Here is a 12,961-nt window from a genome sequence, read left to right as displayed (position 1 = left end):
GCAGGGAAAACTGGGTCAGCTGCTACTGTATGTCAGTAGATTTTGGGTTTATTGTCATTCTTTCTTTTTTTTTTTTTTTTAGAAACACACATATACTGTGTAACAAATGATGACATCATCCTACAGGTTATTCTCTATGTTTGTATGTTCTGATACACTCATGCTGCATATACACATTCATCTTTTCCTTAGGTAATGGGGATTTAAAAAGAGATCTGTTTCCTGCTAGACAGAGAGACAACAACAGCAAAGAAATAAACAGGATTATCAAGCAAGGAAGCACATAAATCTGTTGCAGATCCCATGTATGTTTTCAGTATGCTTGATGAGTAGGAGTTGATGAGCTCATCGTATCACAAAATTGTCAACGTTTAGCAACCCTTAAAAAAATTAAAAAAATACTCCTGTCTATCTGATGAATTTTTGACTAATAATTGATGTCATAAATAATGGCTACATATAATAAAGGGGACTTTTAACATTTTTATTATTATTATTAGGCTAAAGGCCTTGCACTCACTTTAAGCAAGCTATTTGAAGCATGTCTAAGAAAACAACAGGGGTTTAATCCATTTACCTTCCCTTTCCAAACTCTTGTTTTTATTGAGTCAGATTTTGGCTTGTCAGGATTGTGCTGATCATGTGTCAAGTTTGGACTTTCTTTGTGAAAGATATACAGCATCACATGATGCAGGAGGAACCGGGATGAGTGTGAACTGATTAATGGCACAGGTCTAAAAATAAAAGCCTGAGAAAGGAAGGGTGGATTTAAGCTTTATATAAAGGTCAAGAGCAGAGACGAAGATGATTTTTACACTGATAAATTATTCTCTATATCTGATTATAACAGACAGGCAGTCAAGAGTGAGAAAGGGTCACCTTTGTACTAGGTCCTCAGAGATATAGACCAGGTTTGTAATAAATAAACTACTACCAGACTGGAACCAGTAATGTCTTAGCATCTGAAGAGAGCACCATAAGATTTAACGTCTGAGTTGAGCTGTTCTGCCTCCACAGGTCTCTCTTCAAGGTTTTGAACTGTAGTGCTTTCCACATCAGTGTGCGTATCACTGTCGTGCTATTGGCAGCTGTTTACCACTGTAACCAGGTAAAGACTCAGAAAGAGGAGACACTTGCTGGTACCTTTGTTTTTCGTACAACAGACCACAATATTTTGCTCCATGTGAACACACATTTATAATATCTGGAGAAAGCTATCCATTAACATTCCCATTAATCTCAATGGCAGTTGCTCAGCTGGCCATATCCCCCTGGAACCTCACTAAGCAGACAAACTCCTTGGAGTCCCACAGTCCTTGGCAAACAAAGTCAGATGCACACATTTTTCATAGTGCCCTCTAGTGGTAAAATTAACTTTTAAATAGGTGCTTGTATCTCAGTTCATACCAGAGAAGCATTTCACCTTTAAATGCATTTTTAATGCATGTCTTTTTGAAGAGACTGGCTTTATTTTCAGTTGTTTGTTAATGGCAGATTATTAAAAGTTTAGGTATTGGGATCTGATGATATGCTCTTGAGATAAACTGTTTCTGTAATGTTACATTACCAATCAAAAGTTTGGGATCAGTGAGATTTTTTTTTTTTTTAAGTTTTTGAAAGAATGTTTTGACAGTCTCTTATGCTCACCAAGGTTGAATTTGTTTAATCAAAAATGCAATAAAACTATAACGCTGTGAAATATTATTGTTAATTTACCTGTTTTCTGTTTGAATTAATTTCTAAAATGTACTTTATTCCTCCTTCAGTGATCATTCAAATGGTTATTATTGATTACTTATTATTATCAATGTTGAAAACAGTTATGCTGCTTTTTGTGGAAACCATAATACAGTTCATCTATCTTTGATAAACAGAATTCAAAAGAGCAGCATTACTCTTTTGTAACATTAGACATGCAGACTTTACTGTTACTTATGATTAATTTAATGCATCCTCGCTGAATTAATAATGTGTATGCGTATATAATGATAGTACAGGTATAGTTGATCATCATAACCTGCTCAGATGTGGACATAAACATGCTGTTCAGTCAGCAGTTGGATCAGATCAGCATCTGGTTTGCTCTTGATCATCTTTAGCCTTATTTTTCATCTTCACTCATTCCAAATAACTGTTTCTATATATGCGTGCATGAGCTAAATCTTTACATATTTGAACCTATAATGTATTGTTCTGGTTTTCATGATAACATAAGCCTAACAATAAACAGAAAGAGTTGGGTTTAGGGGAATTTAATGATGAATTTAATGATGTGCAGGTGTGTTTTTGAGCGTGCATATCTGCTTTGCGTGTGTTCCTTTGCTTAATCAAACAGATTTTTTTGTCTCCAGAAGATGGCGCTGTGTGCACAGTGCAGAATTTGCCAAAATCTTCTCCAATGATTTAATATAGAAAATAAGACAAGAACACACAAATCTGTCTGTCTATTTAGTACACAAACTCAATACCAATGCCTGCATGGATGGATAGAGGAATGATTATACTTGTGAGGGCATCTTCATTATTTGAAAGGCTAATGAATCATGTTTTGATTTAGATCTATGTTTGAGGGTTAAGGTTAGTAGTTGTGGTAGTGAGTTACAACCATCGCTGCTGCTCACTAGCAATGTATTTTGGATGCTGGTGTACTCGCCAGGCTTCTTAACTTTACCAGCAAGGTCGACCTGCATTTTTTGCATGACTTTGGTGACCAGTTTGGACTAGCATGTATCTTCATGCTGGTGTAAGCTGGTCTTCCTCTGGGCAGTAACGGCCACACACTGCAGCACACACAGGAAGCCATTAGGAATCAGTATAAGTAGACACATACATCTATCTTCTTTCTCTCCATTTTCCTGATTATCTTTCTTTCACGCTCTTTGAAGACCACATGAGTTATATGTTATCCATACCTCTCCACTACCCCTTTTTCTACCTTTGTTCTTTCCCCTGCAGCAGTTAAATAACACGGTGTGTGGAAGCACACAGTTTCAGGCTATTTGCAGTGTGTGTTAGTTAAACGAGAGCTCTTGAAGTTGTCAGTAGAGTGTGTGCTGTTTTTCATTATGGAGTGGGGTGAGCAGAGGAATGCTCTTATAGCACTCCCCACTCTTTCAACGTCTCACCCTCTCATTGCCCCCTTGTTTCTCTCTTTGAACTTCCCCTCTTCTCATTTTGCGTCTTTCATGTGTTCTCCACCATCTCACATCTCCGCCTGTCTTGCTGTGTGTTTGTGTGTGCAGCTGTGTTTTCTCAACGGTCATATCTGCACCAACATGTGAGGGAATGTGTACTACTGTGCATAGAATTTAAATTTTATTTTTTTTGTCCAAAAATCCTATACATTAGTACAAGCACTGCCTTTAAGGCAACAAGTTAGAGGGATAGCTCACCCAAAAAATGAAAATTATTATAATTTACTCATCCTCAACTTTCTTTCTGTTATGGCAGACAAAAGAGACTCTTTTGAGAAATATCATTGTTGAGTGAACTATCCCTTTAATACAGATCAACAAAGTGATTTTTTAGTTGTGTTTAGTCTATTTGTTCAATATTTTCTTGAACATTGAAAAGAATGAATATGAACACTGAAGAAAGATTGTATCAAATCGGTTATATTGAGCCATTATAGCACTTAAAATTGTCACTCTAAAGTTTGAAGTTTCTAATCTGTTATTTTTTCTTCTCTATCCCAATATGTCCTACTTTGGATTTTTTGGTGATGTTATGCCCTTTTGTTCATTCTGCAGCTTTTGTTAGAGTGTGTGGCTGAAACAGACTGTCAATAGAAAGATAAATGGCAAATCTTTTTCAGCACATATTTGTCTTCTCTCCGTCTGCTCTCATTCTGCTTGTCTTTTCTTTTTCTTTGCTGAGGTAGATCTTTTGATACTCTTCACATACAAGGTCAGATAACTAAGTCACTAATCAGACTACTCAAAAACTTTATGCTTACTTTTCTGAACAAAATCCCCTCCCTCAAACACACACACAAGGATAATAACGGCACATAAAAAGAAAAGAATGTCATTGCCCTTCAGTGTAAAGAAATAGGATCAGAAGTGTGTTGAGTCCTGCATAGTATGGAACACACATACACCAATAAAGTCAGACATTCTCTCTTTTTTAAAGAAGTAATTCATCCCAAAAAAAATTTCAATTATTTACTCACTAATAATAATTAGGGCTGTCAAATGATTAATCACGATTAATCACATCCAAAATAAAAGTTTTGTTTACATAATATATGTGTGTATACTGTGTATATTTATTATGTATATATAAATACACACACATGCATGTATATATTTAAGAAGAATATGTTATGTTTATATATTAAATATATTTATATATAATATAAAATATAAGAATATAAATGTATATACATGTAAATATTTTCTAAATATATAATTTATGTGTGTATTTATATATACATAATAAATATACCCTGTACACATACATATATTATGTAAACAAAACTTTTATTTTGGATGTGATTAATCATGATTAATCCTTTGACAGCCCTAATAATAATAATAATAAGTGACATTGAAGTCATTATTCACTGATAATCTTCAGCTCCAGTGAGCATTTAAGTTTTGGGGTCAGTAAGATTTTTTTTTTCTTGAAGAAGTCTCTTATGCTCACCAAGACTGCATTAATTTGATTTGATTCAATAATACATCACAACAGTAATATTGTAAAGTATTACAGTGTAAAACAACTGTTTTCTATGTTAATATATATTTAAAAATCGAATTAAGTCCGTTGATGGCAAAGCTGAATTTTCAACAGCCATTTATCAAGTCTTCAGTTTCACATGATCATTCAGAACTCATTAAAATATGCTGATTTGGTGCTCAGGATTTTATTATAATAAGTGTTGAAAACAGTTGTGCTGCTGAATATTTTTGTAGAAACCATGATGCATTTTTTAGGGTTGTTTGATATGTACAGAGTTCAAAAGAACAGCATTTATATAGTAGTTTTTTTGTTGTTGTTTTTTGGTCATTTTTAAAACTTAACATATGTGGTCACATTGACCTGTTGTTCTGTGAAAACCTGCATGAAAAATTCTACTTGTATCCCACTAGCGAAATAAAATAATTGTTAATAATGACATAATTTCCCTTTTTGGCCGGACTATCCCTTTAAGAAAGTTCTCCAGGAGTCTGTAAGATAAAAGCACATTCTAGACATGTTGTACTTATCTCTCTCTCTCTTTCTCTCTCTGTGTGTGTTGTTCCTGTTATGGCATCTGGAAGGGCAAGATTGAGCATGCAAGAGATACAATCCTTTAGAAAGTGCTTCAGTGTCCATCACTTTTCTCTCACTCTCATACTCCTGCACACAATCTTAAACTGTGGTGAATGAAATCCCAACAGTCCCAAGTGTCTAAGTCTAGCAAAGTCATGAGAACAGGAAATGACCTCGATTCTGATTTTGCCCCCAAGTGTGACCTCAAGCTAACAGCTTGTGTTTACTGTTCAAGCAAAGAACAGTGGACCTATGTGTGGTGTTGTGAGAGTGCTACATATTTTCAGTACGTCCACAGGGACACAAGGGGGGAATATCCGGCCATAATCCTGATGCTTGGCCTTAACAAGGGCTGAATTGAAGTAATTTAGTGTGATTCTCAGTTTGACTGCTTTATGGCACTGGACTTGTTGTCACCTGGGGAGTTACAGGAGTCAAACAGAAGGGGGTTGGGCAGGGAATCATTTAAAAGCAGGGAGGTTGAATGGATAACAATAGGCAAATTGAATGGAGTTGAATTTCTGTGTATCGAGCTTCCCTGAAAGAGGCTTGATACTCACACAAACACCCAACAGGTGGTGTGACGTGTGTATTTGCAGATACTGAGACCCTGAAATTTTCTTTCCCCAGAGATATTAAAGGGATAGTTCACCTAAAAATGAAAATGGCACCATCACTTAATCACCCTTTTGTCTTTAAATACCTAATTATACAGGTTTGGAATGACATGAGGGTGAGTACATGATGACAGAATTTTAATTTTTGGTGAACCACCTCTTTTTTTACGCCACTCAATCCATATGTAACCTCTCAAGAACTTGTGTAATTTAACAATTTTTTAGTCATAATCTCTAATTGTTGCTAGCAAATCCCTTGCAAATGAGTGTACATGTGTCTTTGTGTCCATCTGTTCTGCTGTATTCCAGCTGCTTGACCCACACCCTCAGTCCTGGCTCCTGATTGGCTGGTGAGAACCATGTCTGGAGAAGCTAGTCTGGGCCCCTCATGAAGATGCACATCTAAAACCTGGACTGGACTTTCTTTGAGACTGGAATAGAGCCTTGATTGGGACTGCAGTTTTTTTAATTTGTGTCGGTCTTGCATTGATCTTTGACACTAACTGTATAATGGAATCCATTCAGGCATGCCAGCTTATAGTAGGACTCACTCTCCATTTTTGTTAGAAGACAACACAGTTATTGGCACAATTCCGGGATATCATCTGGACAGGTTTCAAACCTCCAGCTTCTGGCCAAGCCTTTTATCTCACAGACACATTTGCTTTCACTTTGCACCTTGACTGTTTTTTCAAAATTCCTCAGTTGAGGGATTGAACTGGATTGTTAATTGTGGTTGCAAGTAGGGCTGGGCGATATATCTAACGATATGATCATGCGCATCTAGTCACTAAATCTGGTTCCCTGATTACCACTAAATCGCCATCACCTGCTTTCAAATGGAGCAGCATTTAATAGACAGAGCCGTGGATCACTGACAAGTTACGCAATATCGCGTTCATTATCGAAGGCGATTCATCTGGGATAATGAACGCGATATTGCGTAGCTTTTCAGTGATCTACGGCTCTGTCTATTAAATGCCGCTCCATTTGAAAGCAGGTGATGGCGATTTAGCGCTAATCAGGGAACCAGATTTACTAACTAGATGCGCATGATCATATCGTTAGATATATCGCCCAGCCCTAGTTGCAAGGCAGTTGCATTTTTAGAAAATTCTGTTGTTGTTGTTTTTTTTTAGCCAAGAAGTGTTCTCTATATGTTTGAGTGGCCTTTGATGTTATTTGTGTGTGTTAAATGAATTCAATATGATTCAAATGGCTCATCTCAAAAATCTGTGGAACGATGCAAAGATTAATTGTGCATATCATATAGAGGTAAAGTGCCCTTTTTGTACCTCTAGTATCACTCAAGGGGACAGGGTTTGGCTGAATACCATGGCCCTGTTAGCCCCTGCTGGTAGCTGCCATACTGTAGCTTTACCATCTAAGCTGAACAATATACTAGATGGAAAAAAAAAATTCTCCCCAAGCAACTACTCTAATAGTAGCCATTTTACCAGTGGTTGTTTTATTTTAAATGTAATAATATTTTAAATTCTACTGTATTTTTGATCAAATAAGTGCAGCCTTTGTGAGCAGTGAGCAGAAATTATTTATTTTTAAAACTGACCTTTATACTTCATGGTAGTATTTATTGTACTGTTTTAAATTTAATGATTTAAATAAACAATAATTGTACTACAGTATCAAGAATGATACTGAAAAATGACTGAAATTACACCAGCTCTAAAGTAAAATGCATAGTGCTAAAGATAAATATAATTAAATTTTTATTTATTTATTTATTTTTATAAAACTTAAATGTGACTGAGAAATGTTCTTGACAAGTTCTTATGTTCCAACTTCTCCTGATCCAGTTCTGGTTTTCACACAAACTCTTCATACAAACTTTGTCTTCTGGCTTTCTCTCTGTCTTCAATGGCATACCTCTGCCTTCCCACTACTTAGAGACAGAGTGTGTGTTAGAGAGAGAGGGAAAGAGAGAGAGAGAGCATGTGGCACTGAAGAGCCTTTTTAGCTTTTCCCCTCTCAGTGAGAAATCAAGCAACAGAGAAAGAGAGAGAGAGACAGAAAAAAGCAAACTTTCCCTCCTACAGTTGGACTTTTCCCAGACTCGAGTGCTGGAATGTATTTCCTCTGATACTTTGGATGCCACTGCACAACTGTGAAGTTTATGCACAGAAGGGATCTTAAGTTTTGTTGACTGAGCGTGTGTATGCGAGGCGTGTGTGTGACAGGAGCGTGCTAGGAGCTATGTCAGGTGTTACACGGAAAGGTTCTGGGAGACCAGGATATTACTACAGACTCCTGGGTCGAACGAGGCTACAGAGACAGCGCAGCCGCTCCAGGAGCAGAAGCAGAGCCACAAACAATAGGGGTAAACATCTTGTTCTAACTTTACTACATTGTTTCAGAAATATTCCCTCTCACCTTTTAAAATACTTTTATGTGTTGTTAATGGTGCAGTATATATATCAATATTTCCCATAACAGGTACATTTGTCACACTTACCTGCAGTATGTTAAATTTGTGTGTGAGATTTCTGTTGTTGCCACAGTAGTAAAACATCAAAACAGCCCGTCTATTAGAGTGCAACTGCCATAAACACGGTTATTACCGCATTGTTTATGGCAGCACTCTTCTGAGTACTTCACTTTTTAGAAAAGCTGTTTTTTCCAGAAAAAAAAGAAGCTTTTTAAACTATATTTTTAAACTCACTTTAATTTGCACTAATTTTTAGATCTAAAAAACTGGATGCAAACACTTCCTTTTTAACCATGAACCATTTTAGAGTTGCTATTAATGTGTTTCTGTTCGAATTGTGTGATGCTCAGATATTGTTGTCTAATCACAGTTTTTCAGATGTCGAAGTTTGAGTCTGTGTCTTAGTAGTGGGACTTTTTTTAGATTAAATTAAATTAAATGAATTATGGAAGTAGGTGACTGTTTTTGTGTATCTTTAAAAAGTATTTGACACATTCACATTTTTAATATAATATTACATTTGACAAATTTATTTATTCATAATGAAGACATAGTATTGAGATGTGAAGTAAAGTGTTAACTTCTGTTTCATAGAAATATTGTATAAAGCAACATCAACATGGAGAGATCCTGGTGGCCTTATGTCTGTGGCCTGTGGCTGTTTTGACATTTAGTACAAAAGCATATTGTGTTTAATGCAAAACATATTTTTACATATCATTTCTGAATATTATGTTTGTTTCTATCTGTTCTTGAATAATTGGTTAAGTTCCCTGTATAAGAAACTTAACCACTCTGTCAGTTTAGTGTTAGTTGTAACACCTAAGTATCACCGGATAAAACCACAGAAGCCATAAAGTTAGTTAACGAGCCCTCATGTGAGCGGGTGGAGTGAGCGTCTGTTTGTGGAGAAGCAGTTATTATCAGATGTAACTTTACGGTTTAACAACAAGACAGGTGACCAGCCACAAGTACTGAACCTGACACACCAAATTTGCTCTTACTCACACAATTTTCCAAACCAGTCAAGCAGGAACTTAGTATGGCCAAACAAGCTTCTGCTCTCTCTCTTTCTCTCTCACCCACACGTGCTGAGTAATTTCAGATGCGATGGTTGAGAATGGCTTCTTTAAACTCTCATCCAGGTTATGGCTATCTAGGCTCATTATACAGGGGGTCGATTGAGATCCCTGAGTCATTTAAACTTAATTCAGTCACTGAGAGAATTGATTCATGTAGTTGATGAGGTGCTTTGCGATGGGGCTTTGTAATGGCACAGCTGTTTTGGGGACTTGGCAGGCTCAAGGTGACATCACTGTGGTAAACTTTTGAAGTAAAAGGTTTGAGAAAACAGAAGCAGTGACTTAAGAGAGGTTCTAACATTTAGGATAGATGTCTTGAACTCAGTATGTTTGTTTATTTGCTTGAATGATAATGATATTTTCTGTTCAGTGACACATTTGTTTTACTTTATTTTTGTTTGACAGCGAGAGAATCAGGAAGTTTTCCAGTGGGATGATTGTCATAGAAGATTTTGCATGTTTTGTGGGTGTGGATCTACTTAACTATCAAGCTGTATGTTAAAAGATCAGTTTTTGTTTACAGTTCTGCGCTTATTCATGATAAGTAGGGATAAAATTGCAATGTCTATTAGTGTTGGGTGACATGCTCCACTGTCATACCATCCTGTCGTCAGCTTGTGAGATCTCCATGGTATGACTAGAAGCAGCGTAATGTTAGTATAATCTATTAACTAAACATATCTTTTTAGTCAAGTAGCATATGGATGTCATATTTTTAATATGACTGAATTTGTATTTAAAGGGATAATTCTCCCAAAAATGAAAATTCTGTCATTAATTACTCACCTTCATGTCGTTTCAAACCTGTAGGACCTTAGTTCATCTTCAGAACACAAATTACGATATTTTTGATGAAATCCGAGAGCTCTCTGACTGTCCCACAGGCAGCAAGGATCCTAACATGATCAAGGTACAGAAATCCAGTAAGGACATCATTAAAATAATCCATGTGACATCAGTGGTATAACTGATTATTTGACAATTCTTCTCCTCCGCGTCACCCTATAGCACCATTTTAGGGGGTATCACATACGTAAACAACATATGCTGTTCTGTAGGGCTGGGTGATATATCGCATGCGATGGTCACGGGCATCTCATCAGTAAAGCCGGTTCCGTGATTACCTCTTAATCTCCATCACCTGCTTTCAGATGGAGCAGCATTTAATAGACAGAGCCGTATCATTGACAAGCTACGCAATATCGCGTTCATTATTGCAGACGAATTGTCTTTGATAATGAACGCGATATGGTGTAGCTTGTCAGTGAACAATGGCTCTGTCTATTAAATGCTGCTCCATCTGAAAGCAGGTGATGGAGATTTACTATTAATCAGGGAACCGGCTTTTTATGACGAGATGCGCGTGATCATCGCATGTGATATATCGCCCAGCTCTAATGTTCTGTGTCAACAGCACCATACACGGACACTCTGTTTACCCCGTTTACGCTTTGATCTAAATGTAAAAAACGTATCCGCATACATACCTTGCATTTCCTTGTTTATGTATGTGATACTGTCCAAAATTACCCCAAGGTGATGTGGAGGAGACGAATTGTTAAATAAAGTCGTTATTTTTGTTTTCTTTGCGCACAAAAAAGTGTTCTCATAGCTTTGTAAAATTACTGTTGAACCACTGATGTCACATGGATTATTTTAACGATGTCCTTCCTACGTTTCTGAGCCTTGATCATGTAAGGATCCTTGCTGTCTATGGGAGGGTCAGAGAGCTCTCAGAATTCATCAAAATTATCTTAATTCGTGTTCCGAAGATGAGAGAAGGTCTTACAGGTTTGGAACGACATGAATGTGAGAAATTAATAAAAGAATTTTCATTTTTGGTTGAACTATCCCTTTAACATGATCACAGTTTAATAAAAACATTGTAAGCTACTTATTATAATGCTTACATCTCCTCAGTTATTCAGCAGCTACAGAAAACAAGCAAAAAACATTTACATTATTAAAGAACAACACTCTTGTCCGTCTAGTGCAAATTTATACATTTAAAAACCACTCCCGTTATAATCAGTGAAACAATCTGTTATACTTACATTGCAAATACAGCTGCACTTTGTTGTTTATCATGAGAGAATTTGTGTAAGAGCAGAATTCAGGCAGCAAGCACTCACTCAACGACAAAACTCATCTGAACGCCTCTAATTGGCCATTGCCTTCATAAATTCAACAGAATCACATGTGATTGGTTATAACGCACAACACTGTAAAAACACGTAAAAAGAAATAAGACTGGACAAATAAGACCTAATAATAAATAGATAATACTAGCCTAATTATAATTAAAAAAATAATAATAGTAATAATCATCTTGATATCATCTAGGGCAGGTATAGGCAACTCAGGTCCTGGAGGGCCACTATCCTGCAGAGTTTAGCTTCAGCCCTCATAAAAACTCACCTGCCTGTATCTATCTAGTAATCCCGAAAACACCGATTGCCTTGTTCAGGTGTGTTTAATTAGGGTTGGAGCTAAACTCTGCAGGACAGTGGCCCTCCAGGACCGAAGTTGCCTATCCCTGATCTAGGGCATCAGCCACAGGCGATATTTCTGGCTATCGTCGATACATGATACTTTCGTCTATCCGCACAACCCTAATGTCTATGTGTGCATGGAACATCACTGTTGCTATTATTATTATTATTATTATTATTTCTTAATTATCTTGTCCTCCAGTAAGTAACCAGTATTTCAAAGAACCGAGGAATAAAAAGTAAATCATACACACTCATTATTCTCGTGTGAAGGTTCACGTCACTGGTGGGATCATGCAAATTGAGTGTACACTGAACAGAATTATGAGCATTGTAATCTGCAGTGTTTGTTTGGGTCCTGCTGACTGATAGCTTATCAGTTCATGCATGACAGAAGATGGCAGCACTTTGGATCTGAATATTCAAATACTGCACCAGTATGAGGTAATGGCGCCTCCATGAGATCAACCCTATTACACAGCCAATTACACATACACACACCTCACATGGGGTGGATAAACACACATACTGTAATAACCCTGTTTAAGCACATGTTTGAGAACATGAATAGAACTGGAGAGAAAATTGTAACCTATGTATTTACATCCAGCACAGCCAGCTGCATGTGAGTGTTTGTGCAGTGATCTCTGTCTATAGCTCTCCCTTCCTTTCTCCCCTCTGTTCATTTTTGATATTACAGCATTACATCATTGTATCAGCTGCTAAATGGACAACCTGTGAAACACACACACTGACACAGCTGTGTGAGGAATAACCTGTTCTGAGAAAAGTACAACAGCAGATTTTCCCATAATCAATTCATTTTGCTATGCTATGGTTTTTAATATCTGAATAAAAAACTCATGGGAACGTGATTAGTGGGCTTAGTGGTGACTGACAGTTGCATGCAGCTGTGGTTTTCACATGTTTGCTCTGCATTATCTCACAGGAATGCTATGTCAGAAGATTATAGTGGAGAATATGTTGTACTGCTGATGAAGGACTGGTTTCACCATTTCTTACTCTAGATATGACCAAGATTAAAACTGGGAAATTGGTCTGAGTGTC

General features: G+C 36.9%; 1 protein-coding gene across 6 annotated transcripts in view; it reads left to right on the top strand.

Moving 5' to 3' along the window:
* Positions 1-12,961, top strand: part of LOC109090153 (disabled homolog 2-interacting protein-like) — a 143,621-nt gene that overhangs the window by 59,378 nt on the left and 71,282 nt on the right. Inside the window, exon 1 of one of the 6 annotated variants that reach the window (XM_042724231.1) lies at positions 7,704-8,211. The exons of the other annotated variants lie outside the window; for them this stretch is intronic. Within the exon in view, the coding sequence (XP_042580165.1) occupies positions 8,088-8,211 (124 nt within the window). The 5' untranslated portion in view covers positions 7,704-8,087. Of the gene's footprint in view, positions 1-7,703; positions 8,212-12,961 lie in introns of those variants that run through there. 6 annotated transcript variants of the gene reach the window in all.

The sequence above is a fragment of the Cyprinus carpio genome, chromosome B5 (genome assembly GCF_018340385.1).
Source record: "Cyprinus carpio isolate SPL01 chromosome B5, ASM1834038v1, whole genome shotgun sequence".
Classification (NCBI taxonomy): Eukaryota; Metazoa; Chordata; class Actinopteri; order Cypriniformes; family Cyprinidae; genus Cyprinus; species Cyprinus carpio.
This window is presented reverse-complemented; position numbering and strand designations above follow the sequence as displayed.